The 18,072-nt window shown below is 40.4% G+C and overlaps 2 protein-coding genes across 3 annotated transcripts in view; both read right to left on the bottom strand.

Annotated features, from left to right (window-relative positions):
• The window catches only part of dus1l (dihydrouridine synthase 1-like (S. cerevisiae)), a 10,330-nt gene extending 5,743 nt beyond the window's left edge, over positions 1-4,587 (bottom strand). The window contains 9 exon segments of the mRNA XM_005945663.3: positions 585-681; positions 1,307-1,454; positions 1,551-1,654; positions 1,822-1,904; positions 2,444-2,556; positions 2,701-2,751; positions 2,903-3,011; positions 3,342-3,583; positions 4,271-4,587. Of these exon segments, the coding sequence (XP_005945725.1) occupies positions 585-681; positions 1,307-1,454; positions 1,551-1,654; positions 1,822-1,904; positions 2,444-2,556; positions 2,701-2,751; positions 2,903-3,011; positions 3,342-3,578 (942 nt within the window). The 5' untranslated portion in view covers positions 3,579-3,583; positions 4,271-4,587.
• Positions 4,588-5,299: 712 nt separating this feature from the next.
• Positions 5,300-17,051, bottom strand: slc16a3a (solute carrier family 16 member 3a). 2 transcript variants are annotated; one of them, XM_005945661.2, is made up of 6 exons: positions 16,789-17,049; positions 12,537-12,800; positions 11,662-11,805; positions 10,292-10,911; positions 10,027-10,207; positions 5,300-7,892 (listed from the first exon to the last, which is right to left on the bottom strand). In XM_005945661.2, exons 2-6 carry the CDS (start codon positions 12,757-12,759, stop codon positions 7,477-7,479), a joined length of 1,584 nt encoding a protein of 527 aa, XP_005945723.1. In that variant the 5' UTR covers positions 12,760-12,800; positions 16,789-17,049; the 3' UTR covers positions 5,300-7,476. The 2 variants fall into 2 exon arrangements, with proteins under 2 accessions (XP_005945723.1, XP_005945724.1); XM_005945662.2 differs by lacking the exon at positions 5,300-7,892 and adding an exon at positions 8,529-8,712 and having other exon boundaries at positions 16,789-17,051.
• Between the last annotated feature and the right edge of the window lie 1,021 nt (positions 17,052-18,072).

Below are 18,072 nucleotides of genomic sequence, written 5' to 3'. Positions count from 1 at the left end.
GAGGTCATTTAGCCATTTAAATCAGCTGTGTTGGATCAAGCACACATGTAAACCTGCAGGACACCGGCCCTCAGGCCTGGAGTTGGACACCCCTGCTCTAAGCAGTTATACATGGTGTCAGTGCCGCTTTCCTTAAAGCTTATTGGCCAAAATGAATCAACAGACAACATCAGGTTAATATCAGCATTTGACTGAAATATTAGTGTCTGCCTCTAAAAATCGAACTTTCTTGCACCTTGTAGGTGTTAAGGCTGTGATGACATCTTGACCACATGTGTAAACTATAGAGGAAATGGGTCATGGTGAGTTTCTAATGCAACACAAAGTCTACTTGCTACTGAACAATGCACCTCATTATCACATCATTCCACGGATTCTTTGGGAACTGTGTTACTGAAATGTCTGTAGTACACAGACATGACTGCAGTCTACCCACTACACAGCACAGAACTATATAAAAACATGCAATGATTACTTTAATAATGTCCGTCTGCTTCTTGTTTCACCTCTGTCGCTATGGTAATGCTGAGCTCTTAGCTACCTCCTCAGTTGTGCATATTTGAAAGGATGTTTCCTGTTTGTACCTGACAGCGAAGCCTCAGCTGTTTGCTAACGTCAGCCAAACCCTCCAGAGTCTTCACCTTGGCCAACTCCTCCCTCAGGTCCTGGTGGATCTGCAGCCTGAACAGACACATGCATGCAGCATGCAGGAAAGGTCACGTTTTAAAGCAGTACTGCTGAGCTATAGCAGGAAGAAACATTGTGTATGTTTCCTACCCTGTACTAGATCACTCAATGAACAGCGAGCATGAAATATGATCTGGTGCAGTTATGTTTAAACTCAGTAACTGGGTAGACATGACACGCTATCATTTAGTCTATTAGGAACTACTGAGACCTTCCTGGTGTCATGCCCGATGTTAAAATAAGCACAGAGGACAGATGTTCATCTATGCTGGCACCTGAAATGTGTTGTAGGTCATCACAGAGAAAGTTTGATCCACCACAGCTTGTATAGGAAAAGATGGACACTGTGATGTCACTTATTGGTCCTGATGTTTTAAAACACACATAATAGACGAGGGGCGGAGCTCCTAAACTAGACTTTATCGTTTTTTATTACTCCACACTGTGTAAAATTAAAATCATGTTGTATTCAGTAATTTAAACTAATGACTGAGGCAATAAACTCATCAGCAGGTGTTTTTTTTGAGCTTATAAATCAAAGAAGCCATATTTGACTCCTGGACCAGTAGCATTTCTGGGAAACAGAATCTCCAAGTGCAGGAGGCAAAGAGAGACATACGTGTGATGCCACAGCTTGAAGAGGTGGGCTCGAACATAGGACAGAGTACATGGAGGATACTGCTTCACCACCTCTAGATACTCCTCAGCCATTTCCCACACCGGGGGGCTGCGGCCTTCAAACAGCGCTGGGTTATGGAGGTTCCCCTCTAAGAACAATACAACACAGAAATTGTGGTTGCTATGGTCGTCATCGTCACATCAGGGAAGAAAAGTAATAAATAAAACAAACTCCTGCTCCTGACCTGCACTCATCACTCCCTGCACGCCTGTTTCCTGAATGCAGCGCTCCACATCACTGAGGTGCTGGATGTTGCCGTTAGCAAATACTGGAATATTTACCGCCTGCCTGTAACAAATCACAGAAGTCAATATACATTAATGTTATTTGGCTCATCAGCTTCATGGTTCATCTGATTTTGCTTTAATATCAAAGCTACTGCATTTAATTATTAGTTAGGAAACATTGGAAACAGGAATACGTCCCACATCAGATACAGAAGACGAGCAGCTCACCGTACAGCCTTTATGTGCTCCCAGCTAGCGATACCTGTCATGGCGCCTTTCTGGTCTTTGGTTCTGCCGTGCACTGTCAGCAGCTGGGAGACACGTCAAGACCCATCAACACAGATTTATTCTAATGCTTCTGGAAACACCATTTAAAGCAAACACACAAATCAACAGTCAGAAATGAAAATAAACTATGCAGCTGTGTGTTACGCTCGTTCAGTGAAGCGTAAAACAAAGATGGCCGAGCCACACCAAACATCAGATTTGCTGAATTTACTCCTCATCACTGCTCCAGTTTAAAAATGATTTTCTAATGTAACACACCGTTTTCTGTGCATGTAGTTTTCCTTAAAAGCTCTTATTTGTAAAAGGACTTTACATAGAAATGGAACACATCCTTAAAAATACATACTGGCAAAGTTTGCTTATGGTGACTTTTACAATAGCCCAGCTTCAGCCCGTTCGTCTGTGTCTTTCTATACACTGTACGAAGCTCAACTTAGAAGAATCTTTTTTCCCCCCTTACAACAACAGCTAAAGTAAAAGGACAATTCTGTTTCTGCTACAGACTGGGAAGTGACAAGCCGGAGAGCTGGCAAACTCATTCAAATTAATGCAGAGGTCATACCTGTCATCCAGCGTTCTCGAGCATCTGGGCATAGCGGACTGTCTTTTCAACCTCCTTGAACACACGGATCTTGCACGTGATTGGCACTTTGAGCTTTTCGTTGGCTAAGCTGACTGACAAATAAGGGGAAAGTTTAGGTGCCTGAGATTAAACTGATTAAACAAACAGAAGATGTGGGAAAAGTGTTTTTGCATCATGAATATTCGTGAAAACATTATGTCCAACAACAGTCTTCAGTCACACAAACACAGACTTACCCATTTTTTCCAATAGGTCCCATTCATCTTGTAGAAAAACTCCATAGTGTCCTTAAAAAAAAGAAAAGAGAAAAGAAAAACATCAGTGTCAAGTTCCCCTTTCACTCGTCTGCAAGTTTGGCAACACTATTCTTTCTGATGCAATCTTTAAGAAATGGTAACATAAGAAATTCATGGGTTCATATATGAATGAAGGGTTTACCTCTCTTAGCGATCATCTGTGGACAGCCCAAGTTGAGATCAATGGCGTCACAATAATCCTGAGCCAGCAAAGCTGCCTGAAGGAACACCTCTGGATCATTGGCACAAAACTGACACACAGAGGATGGAACACTGATTTAGATTAGGCAACAGCCGATGAAGTGATTAAGGTGATGTAATGGTTACATTTGTTTCTTTCTTTCTTCCTTTGCCTCTGATAAGGAGGATTTGAAATGGGCAAAACTGAAAATTTAAATTAAAAATGGACAAATAACAAAAGCCTGCACTTTGAATTTTTTTTACTGCACCACAAACGTCTTGAAGTTTAAAAAGAAAATAAATAAATAGAAAATACAAAACTATTAAAAGCATTTTTAAATTACTGATATTACTATTTAAAAACAAACAAACAAAGAACTCAACTCAGTGTTGATTCTCACCTGTGCAATAAGAGGCCTGTCCTCCTCACAAACTTCATTGTAGAGGTTTTCCCTCCTGTAGTTGGCGTCACGGACAAACACCTGAGCATGCAGCATGGGGGTGTAGCAAAGCTGAGCACTGTGTCGGCGGCTAAGCAAACGCCAAGCCAGCTCACTCTGGTCCACCATGGGAGCTACCACATAGCGTGCTTCTTTCAGAGTTTTCCTCCAAAACTCAAAGCCCTGAAGTTTGGCCATCACAGCTGACTTTGAGAGAAAAGGAAGGGTAAGAGGTAAATGGACTGGTTCTTATGCAGCTTTTCTACTCTACCTGAGCATCCAATGCTCTTTCTATGCCGGTGCTTTCTAGCTAACATTCTCACACGTTCATTCAAACAACTGGGGGCAAGCATCTTGTCCAAGGATGTTTGGCATAAAGACTGGAGCAGTCAGGGATCGAACCATCAACCTTGTTATTAGTAGATGACCTCCTGAGCTGCACAGGTAAAAAGTTATTTTCCTGCAGTTTCAACACAAAAACTCATCAAGGCATGGGTTTTTGAATTCCTGACTGTGTTATTGGGCTGCAGTATAATTATAGTAGTGAACTGTCCGTTTTCTTTTTATTTACATTTGGTTTAAATCGTCCACTTATTATTCAAATTAATTAACGAAAGTGTACTCTTTATTATTCCATGACAATTGGACAAATTGTGGCTCCAGTGTCTCTAGCATGTATCACTGACTCTTCAACTGTGCCTGAACTCTGTCAACATGTAGCTAGCAAAGCTAACCGCAGGGAACAGACATGTACCGCATGATGTCCCACCGTAGTAAGAAACAGAGAAAATATCCCAACATAATGATACAGCTCTAAGACATTTACGTTTAACCTTGCTCATGTGTTGACTGCATCTATTTAAAAATCTAGGAATTAGGGTTTTTTTCACCTGTAGTCCTGGCGTAGCACTTTCCAACTATGTGTAACAGCGAAACATCGCCGGTCGGAAACCTTTTTCAGTTTCCCCCGCTTGTTCTTCTTCGTCTGCTTAAAAGCAGTTGGCATCAGTCTACGTCAGTGTTTTACTGACCCCATGTGCTGTGGTGCATGGAAGCGCCAGACGAAACAATAAATCTACAGTACACGTACAATGACCGTACATATGTGATTATTTTAAGTGTTCGGCATTTTAAATCTCACTTAAGAAAAAGTGCATAACTGCTTGTCATGCAAACAATTATTTTTGCAATTATATTATATTACTTTCTATGTGCAGTTTGCATGTTCTCCCCAGGTACTCCGGCTTCCTCCCGCAGGCCAAAGACATGCACTTTGTGGGGATAGGTTAATTGAAAAATCTAAATTGCCGACAGGTGTGAATGTGAGTGTGAATGGTTGTCTGTCCTTGTGTGTTAGCCCTGCAACAGACTGGCGACCTGTCCAGGGTGTACCCCGCCTCTCGCGCTATGACAGCTGGGATAGGCTCCAGCACCCCCCGCGACCCTGAAAAGGATATGCGATGGATGGATGGAAAAATATAGAGGTACTATGTTTAGTTTTAATATCTGTTAGTTTGGTCAAAATGTTATTGCAATTTGCCTGATGAGGTATTCATGGGAATGTTTGGATGTCTATAAGACTGTGAGTGCACTGCCTTTTGTAAGTCTGGCCTCTGACACACACCATCCACACAAAAACAAAAACAACACTGAAACTATATTAAATGTAAAATAAAACAATTTCCAGTAATGTATTTAATGGGGTGGCACAGGCGAGAGAACAAGAACATAGTGAGGGTGTTGTGAAACAGACATTCTCTTGTTTAATGGTGTTGGGCCAATCATATTTTAGGTCACCCCACGGACCATGTGGCCAATGATTTCTGAGGCAATTCTTGTGCAATTCTAAAATGTCATTTTATAAATAAAGTTTTCTTACATAAATAATATAGATTTAAACAGACACTTGAACACAGGTATTTAGATTACATTTTTATAGTCAAGACATTTACACAGTCGTAAAGATTTATTTCTGCATTAGAACATATGGTTTCCACACAAAATAGAGTCAAATCATTTAGAACAAAAGTCTGGATCGGTCGTATTTGACTGATGTGACATTCAGCAGGAATTAGTAGTAAGGTGCGAACAGCGACATTATTCCATTTTCGGATTAACAGTCAACATGGTAACACAGTTAATGGAATAAAAACAAAAACAACATGGGCTTGAGAGTATATAAGCTCACATAGTCACATATCTCCTCACCACCTGTTTAACTGCAGCTTCACACAGAAATGCAAATACTCTACATTCAAATAACACTGACTCGTGTTTTAGCTTTAAACAACAAAACGAAGACAAAGCATAACAATCAGCGACAAGCTCTGTTTGTTTAAAACACAACATATAACATACACAATTTAAAAGAAACAAGACGTCCAGCATTTATTGCAGGCAGGTTGCTGTTGTGGTAGGCCGTCCTACAAACCAGTCAACCTTTTAAATGATCCAAATGTAACCATTATGGCCCTTTACTAATCTAAGTGGCACACAAAGCCCCACTCACTCATCTTTGCATGAGAAATCACCCGTCACCATGGATACTGACAGATCTCAATGTTCACCCAGCTGTTGTGTTATATTTCCTGCTGTCTCCTTACTGAATTGTAACAATCCCGTTTGATTTCAACTTAGATGTTATTTATTGATTCTTAGATTTTACTTAAAGTAATGGTCTGAGAGAACCGATGGTTATGAATCCAAGTATTGCAAACACAGCTGAGAAAATGTATTTCAGGAAGCACCCTGCAGCTTTTTTTCAGTTACCGATTTAGACATAGAGCAGTAGTTACTATAGTCACTCTCTTTTAGCTACGTGTTTGGTCTTTATCCAAATCTGAGAGATATAATATTTATAACAGAAAATATGTTTCTTTTTTCTCCTCACTGTAAAACAACTTCCTGGTAGGTGCCTGCAAAAGTTATACAAAATAACATAATAGTAATAGTAATGGTAAAAGTCTGCACAGTTCCATCCCAGGAGTTCCTTTCATGTTTTCTGCCATCTTTCAAACATTCACTAAGTTTGCATCTCTGCACTTATTTCTGTGAAAATTAAAATGAGTGACACAAAGCCAAAACAATCCCTTTAATGTTCTGTTTCACTGAAACACAAACAGTACAGGCAGTACAAAGCATGTAGGCAACATGAGGAAAAAGCTTTATAGTCATCAGTAAATCGATGCTTTAACCACACCTGTTTCATCCTAAGGGGACACACATATAGTCAGCCTGTCTTTTGGTCCATACAAACATACTGCGTCTTTATCCTATCTGTATATAATTTGCTTTGTAGCGTAACTTGGTGCTTTTGGGGGATGAACAACACAATCAGCACATTAAGCCCAACAACAGATACCCACAGTCAAACACATGTACCACAGTGCATTGAAAACATCTGATGCTTGATAGTGAAGGAGGGTAAGAGAGACTGGTACCTTCAACGAAAAGCACTTCAGACTGAACCGACTGCTTCCTTCTTTAAAACATCAAACTAATCCTAACATCATAGTGAAGCTACAAATAATATTTGGAGCCTGCTTCTAATCCACACACAGCTACCACTTGACTGGGAACAACCTTTAGAAAGTTCGTCCTAAAAAACATAGTTTTATCAATCTCAATGGTGACGGCACAGATCAGGTGGGAAGATCATTTGCAGCTTTGGACATCGGGTGGAGAGGAGCTTCTGGTCATTACACAACCATCATTACATAAAGCTTTCCTGACCCTTTAAAACAAGCTGAATCAACCGTTTACACAACATTTACTGAATTTCTCATGTGTTTTTTTTTTTCAAGTAAAAACACAGAATATTCTTTCAAATTATCCCTCAACTTTATTTGCTGGTGGCTTTTAACATGAACTGTATAGACAAGGCAGTGTTGTGACAGCTAACCACACTAAAAACATCTAGAGATAAAATATTGCTCACAGAACTATTAGTATTTGATACGGCAGTGACTCTAATCTGCCATATCAGACACGAACACCTGGGTTAAACACTACATCATGGGGAATAACTATCCAGTACGGTGTGGTCCCATTCACGTCACTGAGCTGTGTGGAAAATAATCCCGTCTTCTACCCATTTTCACAGGCATGTTTCAGGACTGGGGGTCATGCCACCATTTAGTTGGGGCTCTTTCAAGAACTTTTCCACTTCCTGTGAGTCCACTGTTACGCTCTTTGGCCTGACCTCGTCTACTTTTTCTTTGTCTTTTTCCTCCTCCTCCTTCAACTCCTTCGATACCTCCCTCTTTGTTTCCTTCTCTTGCTCCTCTCTCTCTCCCTTCTCCTCTTCATCATTTACCTCCAAAGGCCTGCTGCATACTTCTGTCTTGGTGTCATCTGTGACTGTGATGCACTCAAGTTTGTGAGATGGCTCCTGGGGCTTCCTTTTGATAAAGAAGAAGTTGCAGGTAGCTAGAACCACAGCGGAGAGGACCACCTCGCTTCCTGCCAGCAGGAAGACGTACATGTATTTCTTGGTGGCATCGAGCAGTCGGCCTGAAACGGAAGAACACAGTGAAAGATGCAATTATGTAGTAGAAATGATTTCGCTTCATTTGTGGCGATGCTGGTTTAAATAAACATATAGTGACACGTTTATGGATTCTTTAATTATCTGAATTTCTGCACTCATAACTCATAAAATGTGCTTAAATCATCCTGTACAATAAAACTGTAGACAGAAAGTGACTAACCCTAACATATGAACAGTTTTTATGAAGTATACATGCAGTCCAATAAAAAAACAACAACTAAGTGCATGTTTACCAGTCCAAAGCAATTAAAAGGGTATGTACCCACATAGCAAGCAGGTCTGGCCTGGATCTGGTGTCAAGCTGGCACTTCTGACTGACCGGTGTCATGGCACAGTGTTTGTCAACCAGATGTGTGCTAGGTCTGGCAATGACGCCACTGTTTATGCGATGGCATGCCATATCTGGCTCGATTGTGGTTTGGTGTATGTGGCCCAGGCCCATAGAAAACAGGTCTTCCCTGGGTCCGGCATCAGGTGGCACTTCTGACTGACTGGTGTCATGGCAGGGTGTATGTCAACCAGATGTGGGCCAGGTCTGGCAGTGATGGCACTGTTTATGTTCCTATTGTCCTATTTTAGTTAGAAGACTCAAATGCCATGTTGCAATACTACACTGCTATGGTAGCCAACGTTTCAAATGCAGGTTTGACAGGTTTGTGAGTGTACACTTTATCCAAAACTTAGTGACGGTTTACTCATCTTTGCCAGTGGATGGCTGTAGCTCAGGAGGTAGAGCAGGTCACCGACTGATCGGGAGGTTAGTGGTTCCCTGTCTCCTCCAGTCTGCATGTCAAGAGTGTTTATGTGAATGAATGTAGTTAGGAAGCACTCAGTTTAGAGAAAGTGTGCGATTGGGTGAATGTGACATGTTGTATAGAGCACTTCTGGCACATGTTGTTATTACATGGCTTGATTAAGGTACACATTAGGCTGACATCTGGGCCCAGAGCTGAAACAGATCTGGGCCAGCAGTGTGTCTACAACTGGCCCGTGGCTGCACACAACTTACACATGGCCCACATACCGCAAAGAATGACGGCCCTTTGGTGGCCCAGATCAGGTTTGCCAGAGGTAATGTGAACACCTCTTTAAAAATCATTTTGGCAGTTTACCAGCCTGGTCTTTACTGGCTACAATTAGCATGTTCATGACTGTCCAGGGTAGAAAAAGATGAACAAGCATGAACAATGTCCTCTGGACAGATAAAACCAAAGTGGAGATGGCCATTAGGCACAGCGCTACATCTCATGCACGGTGGCGGAGGAGTGAGGATTTGTGTTTGTTTTGTTGCAGCGGGATGTTGACCCCAAGCACAGCGGCCAAGCTGCAACAGAATATATGAAAAAAAAAGTGTTGCAATGGATCTCAACCTGATTTAAACACTGTGGTGGGCCCTTAAGAGAGCTGTGCTTAATTGAATGCCAGCAAACCTCCATGACCTGAAGTAATGCTGTAAAGAAGAGTGGGTGAAAATCTTAAATCTTTCACATGATTTGAGATAGTGATAAAGTGGTACAGAGAACAGTTACTTCAAGTTATTTTTGTTAACAGTGGTTCTACAGCTACTGAACTGTGTATAGGACATGAGCCAATTAAATAATCACTAAAGTCCCAACTATGACCCGTTGGTCTTGGATACAACCTCATATCTTCCTGTTTGGCTCACGATCAACAGCTACTACCAAATAAAACAAGTCTTCCTTTTAAACGCAGACTTCACGGAGGCCAAATGTAAACTCAAAAGCAGCTTTATTGCTGACACAAGGGAAATGATGCAAAACTATACTGGGACATGTATGAACAAGTAAACAAAGAGGCAAACTGGGAAACACACTGCCATGAATGAGGGAGACTGCGACACTCGACAGAAGAAAACAAAAGGCTTAAATACACAGGGAATGACGAGGGAACAGGAAGCTCATGAGGAACACAGCTGGGACGCAAAGCTAAACATAACACATGAGACAGGGTACCGTCAAAGTAAGAGAAGCAAAGCAAAACATGGCACAGATGGGAGACTACCAAAGTAAAACAGGAAGTAACGGGAACACATACACAGAGGCGCTGGGTCAAATGGCCCAGGATGGTGACACTGACCTGCACCCGGTGGCCCCACCAGCACAGCAATGGCCTCCATGAGAAGCACAAGGCCAATGGCACTGGAGAACTTCTCAGTACCGACAATTGCCATGAGAACTTCAAACTGTAGGGCACCCACCATCCCATAGGAGACGCCAAAAAAGACACAGAATACCACCAGAGAGGCATAGTCTTTGGCCTGGGAACAAACACAAAATAATGAACAGAAACCTTCAATGTTTGGACTTCATTTTCCAGTTCAAGGAAGTATGTGATCACTCACCTGTGAGCCAATCAGGTCAGTGACTCCATTGAAGAGCATAGCAAAGCTGAAGAGGTAGACGCAGCGAGGCCGGACCCATTTGAGTCCAGCGATTATACCGCACGTTGGCCGTGCAAAAATATCAATGAATCCCAGGATAGTAAGCAGTAAAGCAGATTTGGTGTCTTCATTTCCCAGCTCCTTAGCGTAACTAACAACAAATACAGGAGGCACGAACAGTCCCAGCACCATGATGGATGCCGCCACAGTATAGATGACAAAGCCACCATCTTTAAACACGGAGAAGTCCAGAAGTTTGGCTTTTGGCTTCTTCTTCTCCTCTTTCCCCTCTTCCTCCTTGTCATTGTCCTCTTCGAAGCTCTTGGCCTTAAGGTTCTTTGGGGCCACCAGAGGCTTCATGAGGGCCCCGCACACACAGCAGTTCAGCAGGATACCACCAAGGATAAGAAATCCTCCCCTCCATCCATACTGATACTGAAGCACCTGTCCCAGTGGCGAGAGGCAGCAAAGGGCCACGGGGCTTCCTGCTGCTGAAAGGCCATTGGCCAGAGGACGCTTCTCGCTGAAGTAGCGGTTCAACATAATCAGAGAAGGTTGGAAGTTCAGGGCTAATCCAAGACCTGCAGCAAATAAAAGAAAGGGTTACACTCTTCAGCCTTTTTAACTTGAACTTACCTGCTTTCATTAACATAGTTTTCTTTTTCCCTACATTTCTACATGATGTGGAGACAAAGCATTTCAAGATGTTTCTAACCTTACTCTAATGTTTGAGATATGCTCATGCAGAGCTTGTTTACATGACATCAGCCATATGATTTAATATATCTTAATGGTATAATGATGCAAACTTTCTGACAGCATCTCCTGTAAAGTATTTGTGGTGTTGTTACCTTGTAACCTTTGTACCACTAACCTACATTACGGTTTCAAATGCTGCTCAATGATCCGATAAGCACTTGCGGTGGAGTATACTTTCACTGTAACCTTAACCCAGGCAGCACACCGGGGTGTTCTCATTATCAAAGCTGCAGGCTTGTCTCAGTTAAACACAAGGTGTCCTTTGGTGAAGGGGCTTATTTGACCCCAGACCACAATATTTCCCAAACTTAACCAAGTAGTTGTAAGCCGGTGTACCTTACAAAGCACCTTTTGGTGTTTATAAACCTAAGCAGCTTATAAAAAGCCCAATGGGGGAGGGAGCAGGAAGGAAAAACAAATGCAGAGCAAGCAGGGATAATTTGATTATGATGTATTGAAATATAGGAAAAACATTAATGCATTCTTCTAATAATTGTATTGTAATCTATTCTTAATTTATTGGGCGTAAAGCATTGTGTGATTTTATTTGACAATGTACAAGTGTTCGTGACCTGTAATGACTCCAGCAGTGAGGTAGATGTGGATGATACTTGTGGCAAAGGAGGCCAGAATCATTCCCAGAGAGGCAAAGAGGCCCCCCACCATCATGACTGGACGACAGCCGAAGCGGTTCACCAGCACGCTGCACAGGGGACCTGGACAAAGTGTAACATAGTATGACTGCATGCATCAGGCGCAGTGTGCAGCACATGAAAAGAAAAGCGGCGAGTATTAAGGTACAAACACAAGCATTTTCCAAAATTTCACATTTTATATCATTGTTAATATGATATAAAATATCCCTCTGAGAATATGCAGATACATTCTTTTCAAAATGAGATCATCAAATCCTCGAGCTAACCCTTATTTCTTTACACAAAGCTCAAGAAACGAACCAGTGTTTGTGTCTGCACGTCAGACAAATTTGCAAAGAGACACTTTTTAATTAACACACAATTTGTTCCAATTTCTTAATCTGAATCTTCAGGTGATGCCATGGATTACACAGTTTGACAGCAAAAAAAATAAATTTTTGCACCAATAAGTCGATTCGCAAAGAGCTACTAGCTGAAAACATGACATCTGAGCATGGTGTGTGTTTCCCTCTTTCTGTCCTGCTCACACTTCCGGGATTCCTGTTATGTTTGATCCAGGGCTGCAGACTGTGGAGTTTTGTTCTGTGCCTGTCTCCAGTGTTCAGTGCTCGATCCTTATCTTGAAAATAACATATTTCTAACAAATGTTTAGGATGAAATGGGGCAAAAGGGAGTTTCAAAAAGCTTCTATTGCAGTATTTTTTAAATTAAAGAACTGCATAGGTACATAATGCTTCCAAGTACAAAGAGTTTAAAAAAATGTGAATACTGAACAACGTGTAACAGCCTACCTGTGCCATAGAGCATGGCCAGCAGTATAGAGGAGATCCATGCAGTGTCGCTGTATCCAACACCAAACTCCCTGATCAGCTCTTTGAAAAACACGCTGATCGCTTTTGGGAAAGCATAGGAGAAGCCTGTGATGACAAAACAGCCAGCCAGCACTGCCCAGCCCCAGCCTCCGTCTGGAGCCTTCACCCTGGAATCACCCACATCCAATGCAACACCTCCCATAGTTCTTTAGGGCTGTATCTTAAAGAAGGCAAATGGAGAAGCTGGAAAAAATCAATAAAAGCAACAGCAAGACGGGGATTTAGTTTGTGTCTAATTCAGTCCTGCATGAAGTGCCTATGTTCTAATAACTGCAACAACATCTGTTCTCTGTAATTATGAAGAATCAGAGAGGTGCATGGCTAGCTCTCAGTTCACAAGTCTTCACTGTGATACATCATGTGCATCAACAGCTCTAGACCCAAGTTATGCTGATTGGCAGAGAAGAAAGATTTTTAGTAGACAGGATCTGTGAACACCCACAAAGAATCAAAACTGTCAAATGAAACAAAGAGTGCACACTTTATATTCATTTTTTTAATGTAATGCACATCTTGTTAGCCACACATTCTAAAAAATGTGGCCTCAGTAGTTTAAATACATCGAGGTGACAGATATATCATAATTTAATCAGATGTTCCAAGATGATAACAAACAGAAAATGTCCCATTGCCACTGCAGTGTATGTGTGAAAACGTTGTTAGTTTGGTTCCAACAATTATCCCAAACCAAAGACCCCGAGGAGTTTTGTTGTTGATTGACCGAGTCTGACACCTCACCTCAATGCAATGGATCCCATGTTTTATGTTTTCCCCTCTCCCACTTACACGAGTGGAAAGATAAGATAGTGGTCACAGACTTTAGACAGACATCATAACAATCGATGACTCATGTAATTCATTTTTTATGTCTCCAAAAACTTTGTGGATTATTTAAGAACTGACCAGCAAACAGATTGTGTGTACAGTAAAAGACCAAGAAAACAGTTTAATCCTGAAATTTTTATCATTTCTTTCCAAGTAAAATTGCTAAAGTAGAGATGAAAGAAATCAAAATAACTCATCACTGTATTTACTATTAACTAACTAGGTAAATAAACCACTGGTAAGTGTTAAAACTTGTTCAAATATAAAGAGTCTTATCTTATTTTAATACAGCTGTTAATGCTTGTTCAGCCTCATCTGCTTCAACCAGTTGTTATTTATAAGACAGCAGAGAGTTACATGTCACCCTATAATGCTTTGTAATGGACTAGCTCAGAGATTTACAGGCTCACTGGTCCTCTGGAGCGATCATTGGCTTTTACCTCACAACCATACATCAGCACCACCACTTACACCCGATAGTTTCATGTATTGTATGTAAATCCAAATTATATATCAGTTTTTATTTTGGCGTGGAGGAGGGGTGGGCTTAGCTGCTTAGATGCTCAGCTGCTGGTGGGACAGTGAGGAAACAGCCAGTGGCTCCATCAGTTAATTTACGATCCCCTGAAGAAAGAGAAGGATTGAAATGCAGGCTGGGCTCTTGTTAAACAATCAGCAATCCTTTGTCTCTACGAAACACGAGCATTTCAAGCCTCGTGCTGTCAGGATTGTGACGTGACCAACCTAACAAATTTTAAAAACCACCAGAGCCTGTGCAATGCTCAGTCCCCAGGGCAATATCCTACATTATTACACAGTCACAATAAGGAACATATCTTAGGACTATTGTTTGGACGATGATATCTGCTTTCCAAAATGTCCAGAGTGTCCTTGAAAAACAGATAACATTACATCTCTGCTAAAATCGACTTGATTTATGCTGCACTGCTTATCCACAAATAACTCAAGTGCACTCTGTCGTCACAGACGGATGAGCCAAAACGCTAAAATGTTGCATTTTAAGTTTTCTGCTGCATGCATTCACAAAATTAGGGAATGTAGTTTTAAGGCCATGTAATGTAGTTTTAATGGTAACTGCCCCAAACCTAAATAAATTATTGAATACATAAAATCTGAATTTTCCTTTTACAAAAATATTTTAAGTGTATTTTTTTTAAAACTACTTCAGTAACATTTTTTCCATTTTTAGCTTTTAAAAAATGCTGTTTTCCTTTTCTGTAGCCAAGAAAGGTAAGAATTAAAAATATATGTAATATTGTAAATTCTGTAACTTTATAGGTTGGTCCTCTATAGTTTATTGTTATTTATAGGAAGAACAAAGTACAGTTATGGTATAATATCATGAAGGAATGACTGTTTTGTGCTGGGACTTTAAAACAGCACTAATCAATATTTCCATGGTAACAGTGGATCAATTTACAATGTGTACTCACACTGATTAACCCACAATTGTCCCCTTTCCTGTGTTCTGCTCAACAGAGAGTATTTTTTTACTGAGGTTAATAACTGCTGATTCCAGCTTCACTCAAACCATCACTTTATTTTCAGACAGCTGTTTTCATCAAAACGCTCTAAAAACACTTCACTATGAACACAACATCCAGCATTTTGAAGCATTTTTCTGCTAATGAGGTACATATTTCTCTCAAGAGTTCACAAAAACCCAGAGACTGTATATAAAAGAAAGACATAGCCACTGTAATCTGATTTTAGGTGATGGTGTATCAACCCTGTGCCTGGTTCAAAGTGTCTTAACTTGTTTATGTCTTCTTTAGTTAATCGAAATACACTTCAAAAAAAATCTGTGTTTGTTTTAGACCTTTCAACTTTTTATAAGTATTACTCATGCACGGCACATCTATAAGCTCAGTTTTTAACAGCTCACTGTGTACACTGCACCCCATGGTGTCCCAGGTACCCAACATTTGAATCACTCTTTACTCTTTCCAGCAGACTGAGAATAATTTATTCTACAGCCTCCCTCTGCTAATGTGGTTATATTAGCACATTATTTTAGCACATGAACCCTCCCCACATTGCTGCTGTATGGTTTTCTGTCTGTTCCTGTGCAAACTAACAGCAGAGCTGTATTTTTTGTCTGTTTTTTAGTGAGTGAGCAGATGGAATATTATATTTAGATTTAAACTAGGTAGCTAACTTCCTGCTAACTTCTAACTCAGCAAAATCTTATAAACCCTCTTCTGTGTGGATGCCCGGATGTTTATTGCAACTCCCAGGAAAAAAGCCACGCTGACAATTTCATTGGATTTTCTTCATTGTTATTTTAGCAGCTCTTAACTTTCAGTGGTGCTGTTTTTGATTTTGAATTGTCAGACATACCTTAAGATTACTGTTTTAGTACTATTAGTATTAGTAACAGTATTTTTTTTTTACCACATTTTAAAGAGAAGATGTTATTTTCAGTAATACTTAAAACTAGTGACTGAGACCATAAATTACTTTCTTTTTGAAAGCACAAAGTATCCATGAGAAAGAAGCCTTTTAAGCCTTATGTTTATCTTTTATATACAGTTTGTGTAAAGACTGAAAAAGAAAGTAAAGGGATTATACTTTATTTTATGTTAGAAATATGCCTTTGTCCAGTGGATGATCATTCATCTTTGTGCCTTATAGAAGAAAATTAAAAATATATATATTTAAACCATTTTACATTTCTCACATTTTTAAAATAAAATAATGTAAACCAGAAGTCTGAAGTCAGGAAATGTATACAAAATATTTGAAACAGTAAGGTTGATAAAATGTATACAAAATAACTTAAAAAGGGCTTTTATAGCTTTGATGATGTCATTGGCTTATTGATTGATTTTTAATTCAGAGTCTTTTTGTTTTTTTTAAATAAATTATTTTAGGTATGAATTCGACAATTTGACATGAACAATATTTCGATTCCAATATAATTTCGATTTCAACCTTTTAAGATAAAAGTTTCAAGACTAAAGCAACAAATCCCTGCTGTGTGTATACCAACGCCACTCACATCCCAACAGGGGGGGTTGCATCGTGAAAAGCCTATAAGCTATTACCCTGAATACCGACGCACACCTATGTCAAAACACTATCACGACACGCAGTCAGAATCGCGTGAGGAAACATGCATGAAAATTGAGCTATCACGAGAGATCACCCGTCCCATGAATATGTGTCACTGTGGCAGAGACTTTTCTGCTCCAATCGTCTCTAAATGAAGTTGAATTTCTATATAATACATATACTGTATATAACAGGGAGAGTTAACGGTTCCATCAGTGATATCAGGAGCTAAATCAATGCGCACACACAGAACAACTGTTGAGTGTCTTACCGGGTGATGCTGTCCTGCCCTTCCTCCAGCCTTCTGCTTCAGCACCGGAGATGCGCGTTCCTCCCCGCACGTCTGCCTGCAGATCATCACAACGGCATATACAAGGAAGCCTCCTTGCTGCTGGGTCCTAAAGCCTACACTCCACTGACGTCACTCAGCAGCATCCAATGATGAGCTTTGCTTTTTTAGTCCTTTGTTTTTATTGGATAGTCTAGGTGATACCGGAACTGGTGATTACTGTTTTCCTTACGAGTGCATCCCATGGGAGTATTATGGATTTCAGATAGGAAGTGTCAATATAGGGATGCAGCTGGATGTAGTACTTCTGATAAAAACAATTAAATCAAGTCTAAAATCTGCCTTTAATTATTCAGTTGCACAAAATAATGGCTGGGTTTTGAAAAACCTATAATACGATTTCCTGGGTGTTGTTTGCAACAGCAGTGACATTGTAGTAGAAATCCAAGCATACAGATTCATTTAATTTGTACTGAAGACCTTGGAGGACTTCAATAAAAAGGTATTTGAAATCAAATACTGCTGTGGACTCTGTGTAACACACAGTGGGGACCGCATAGAATAAATGTGGGTTTGCCCTGCCCACACAGTCCCATAGTTCACCCATACCCGCCCACAGTGGTCCTTCACGGGTATGTTTGTTAGGTATGGTTGGCAAAACAGCCAATTTGGACAGAATGCAAAGTTGTTGCCATGACAGCATGTAATATGCTCCAAAGAGGCTACAAGTTCCAAACATCTTTACACGCAACAGAAGAGTTCAATCGCTCCAGATTAGCTTTAGTTAGGTACTAAAGCTAAGTGTCCAGTCAATCCAAAAGTGCCAACCTAATGTGAAATTTGGTGAAAATCCCCGCTTGTTATAAGTCAAAAAGAGTGAAAGTCTGAAAAAAGAAAATTGAAGAAAGTGTTTCAGAGATATTATGTTCATGAAAATAAGATAGAAGAAAAACAACCTGTAAACATAACCCCTCAGGTCATGTGTCTCTGGGTTAGGAACACATTGTTTTTATTAAAAAAAGCTTTGTTTTCAGATTCATAGTGCATTACTTATAGTTTTTCTCAAATGCTAAAACACATGTCACAAACGTTACCACCAGGTCCCCCAATGTCCAAACACAACACCCTTCTTTACAGTTTTTCTCAAATGCTAAAACACATGTCACAAACGTTACCACCAGGTCCCCCAATGTCCAAACACAACACCCTTCTTTAAAGCTACATAAACACAACCACACCTTCCCACTGCAAAACTCAAACTCCCAC

Source organism: Haplochromis burtoni, unplaced genomic scaffold (assembly GCF_018398535.1).
Source record: "Haplochromis burtoni strain Fernald_Lab_line unplaced genomic scaffold, NCSU_Asbu1 Contig_441, whole genome shotgun sequence".
NCBI lineage: Eukaryota > Metazoa > Chordata > Actinopteri > Cichliformes > Cichlidae > Haplochromis > Haplochromis burtoni.
This window is presented reverse-complemented; position numbering and strand designations above follow the sequence as displayed.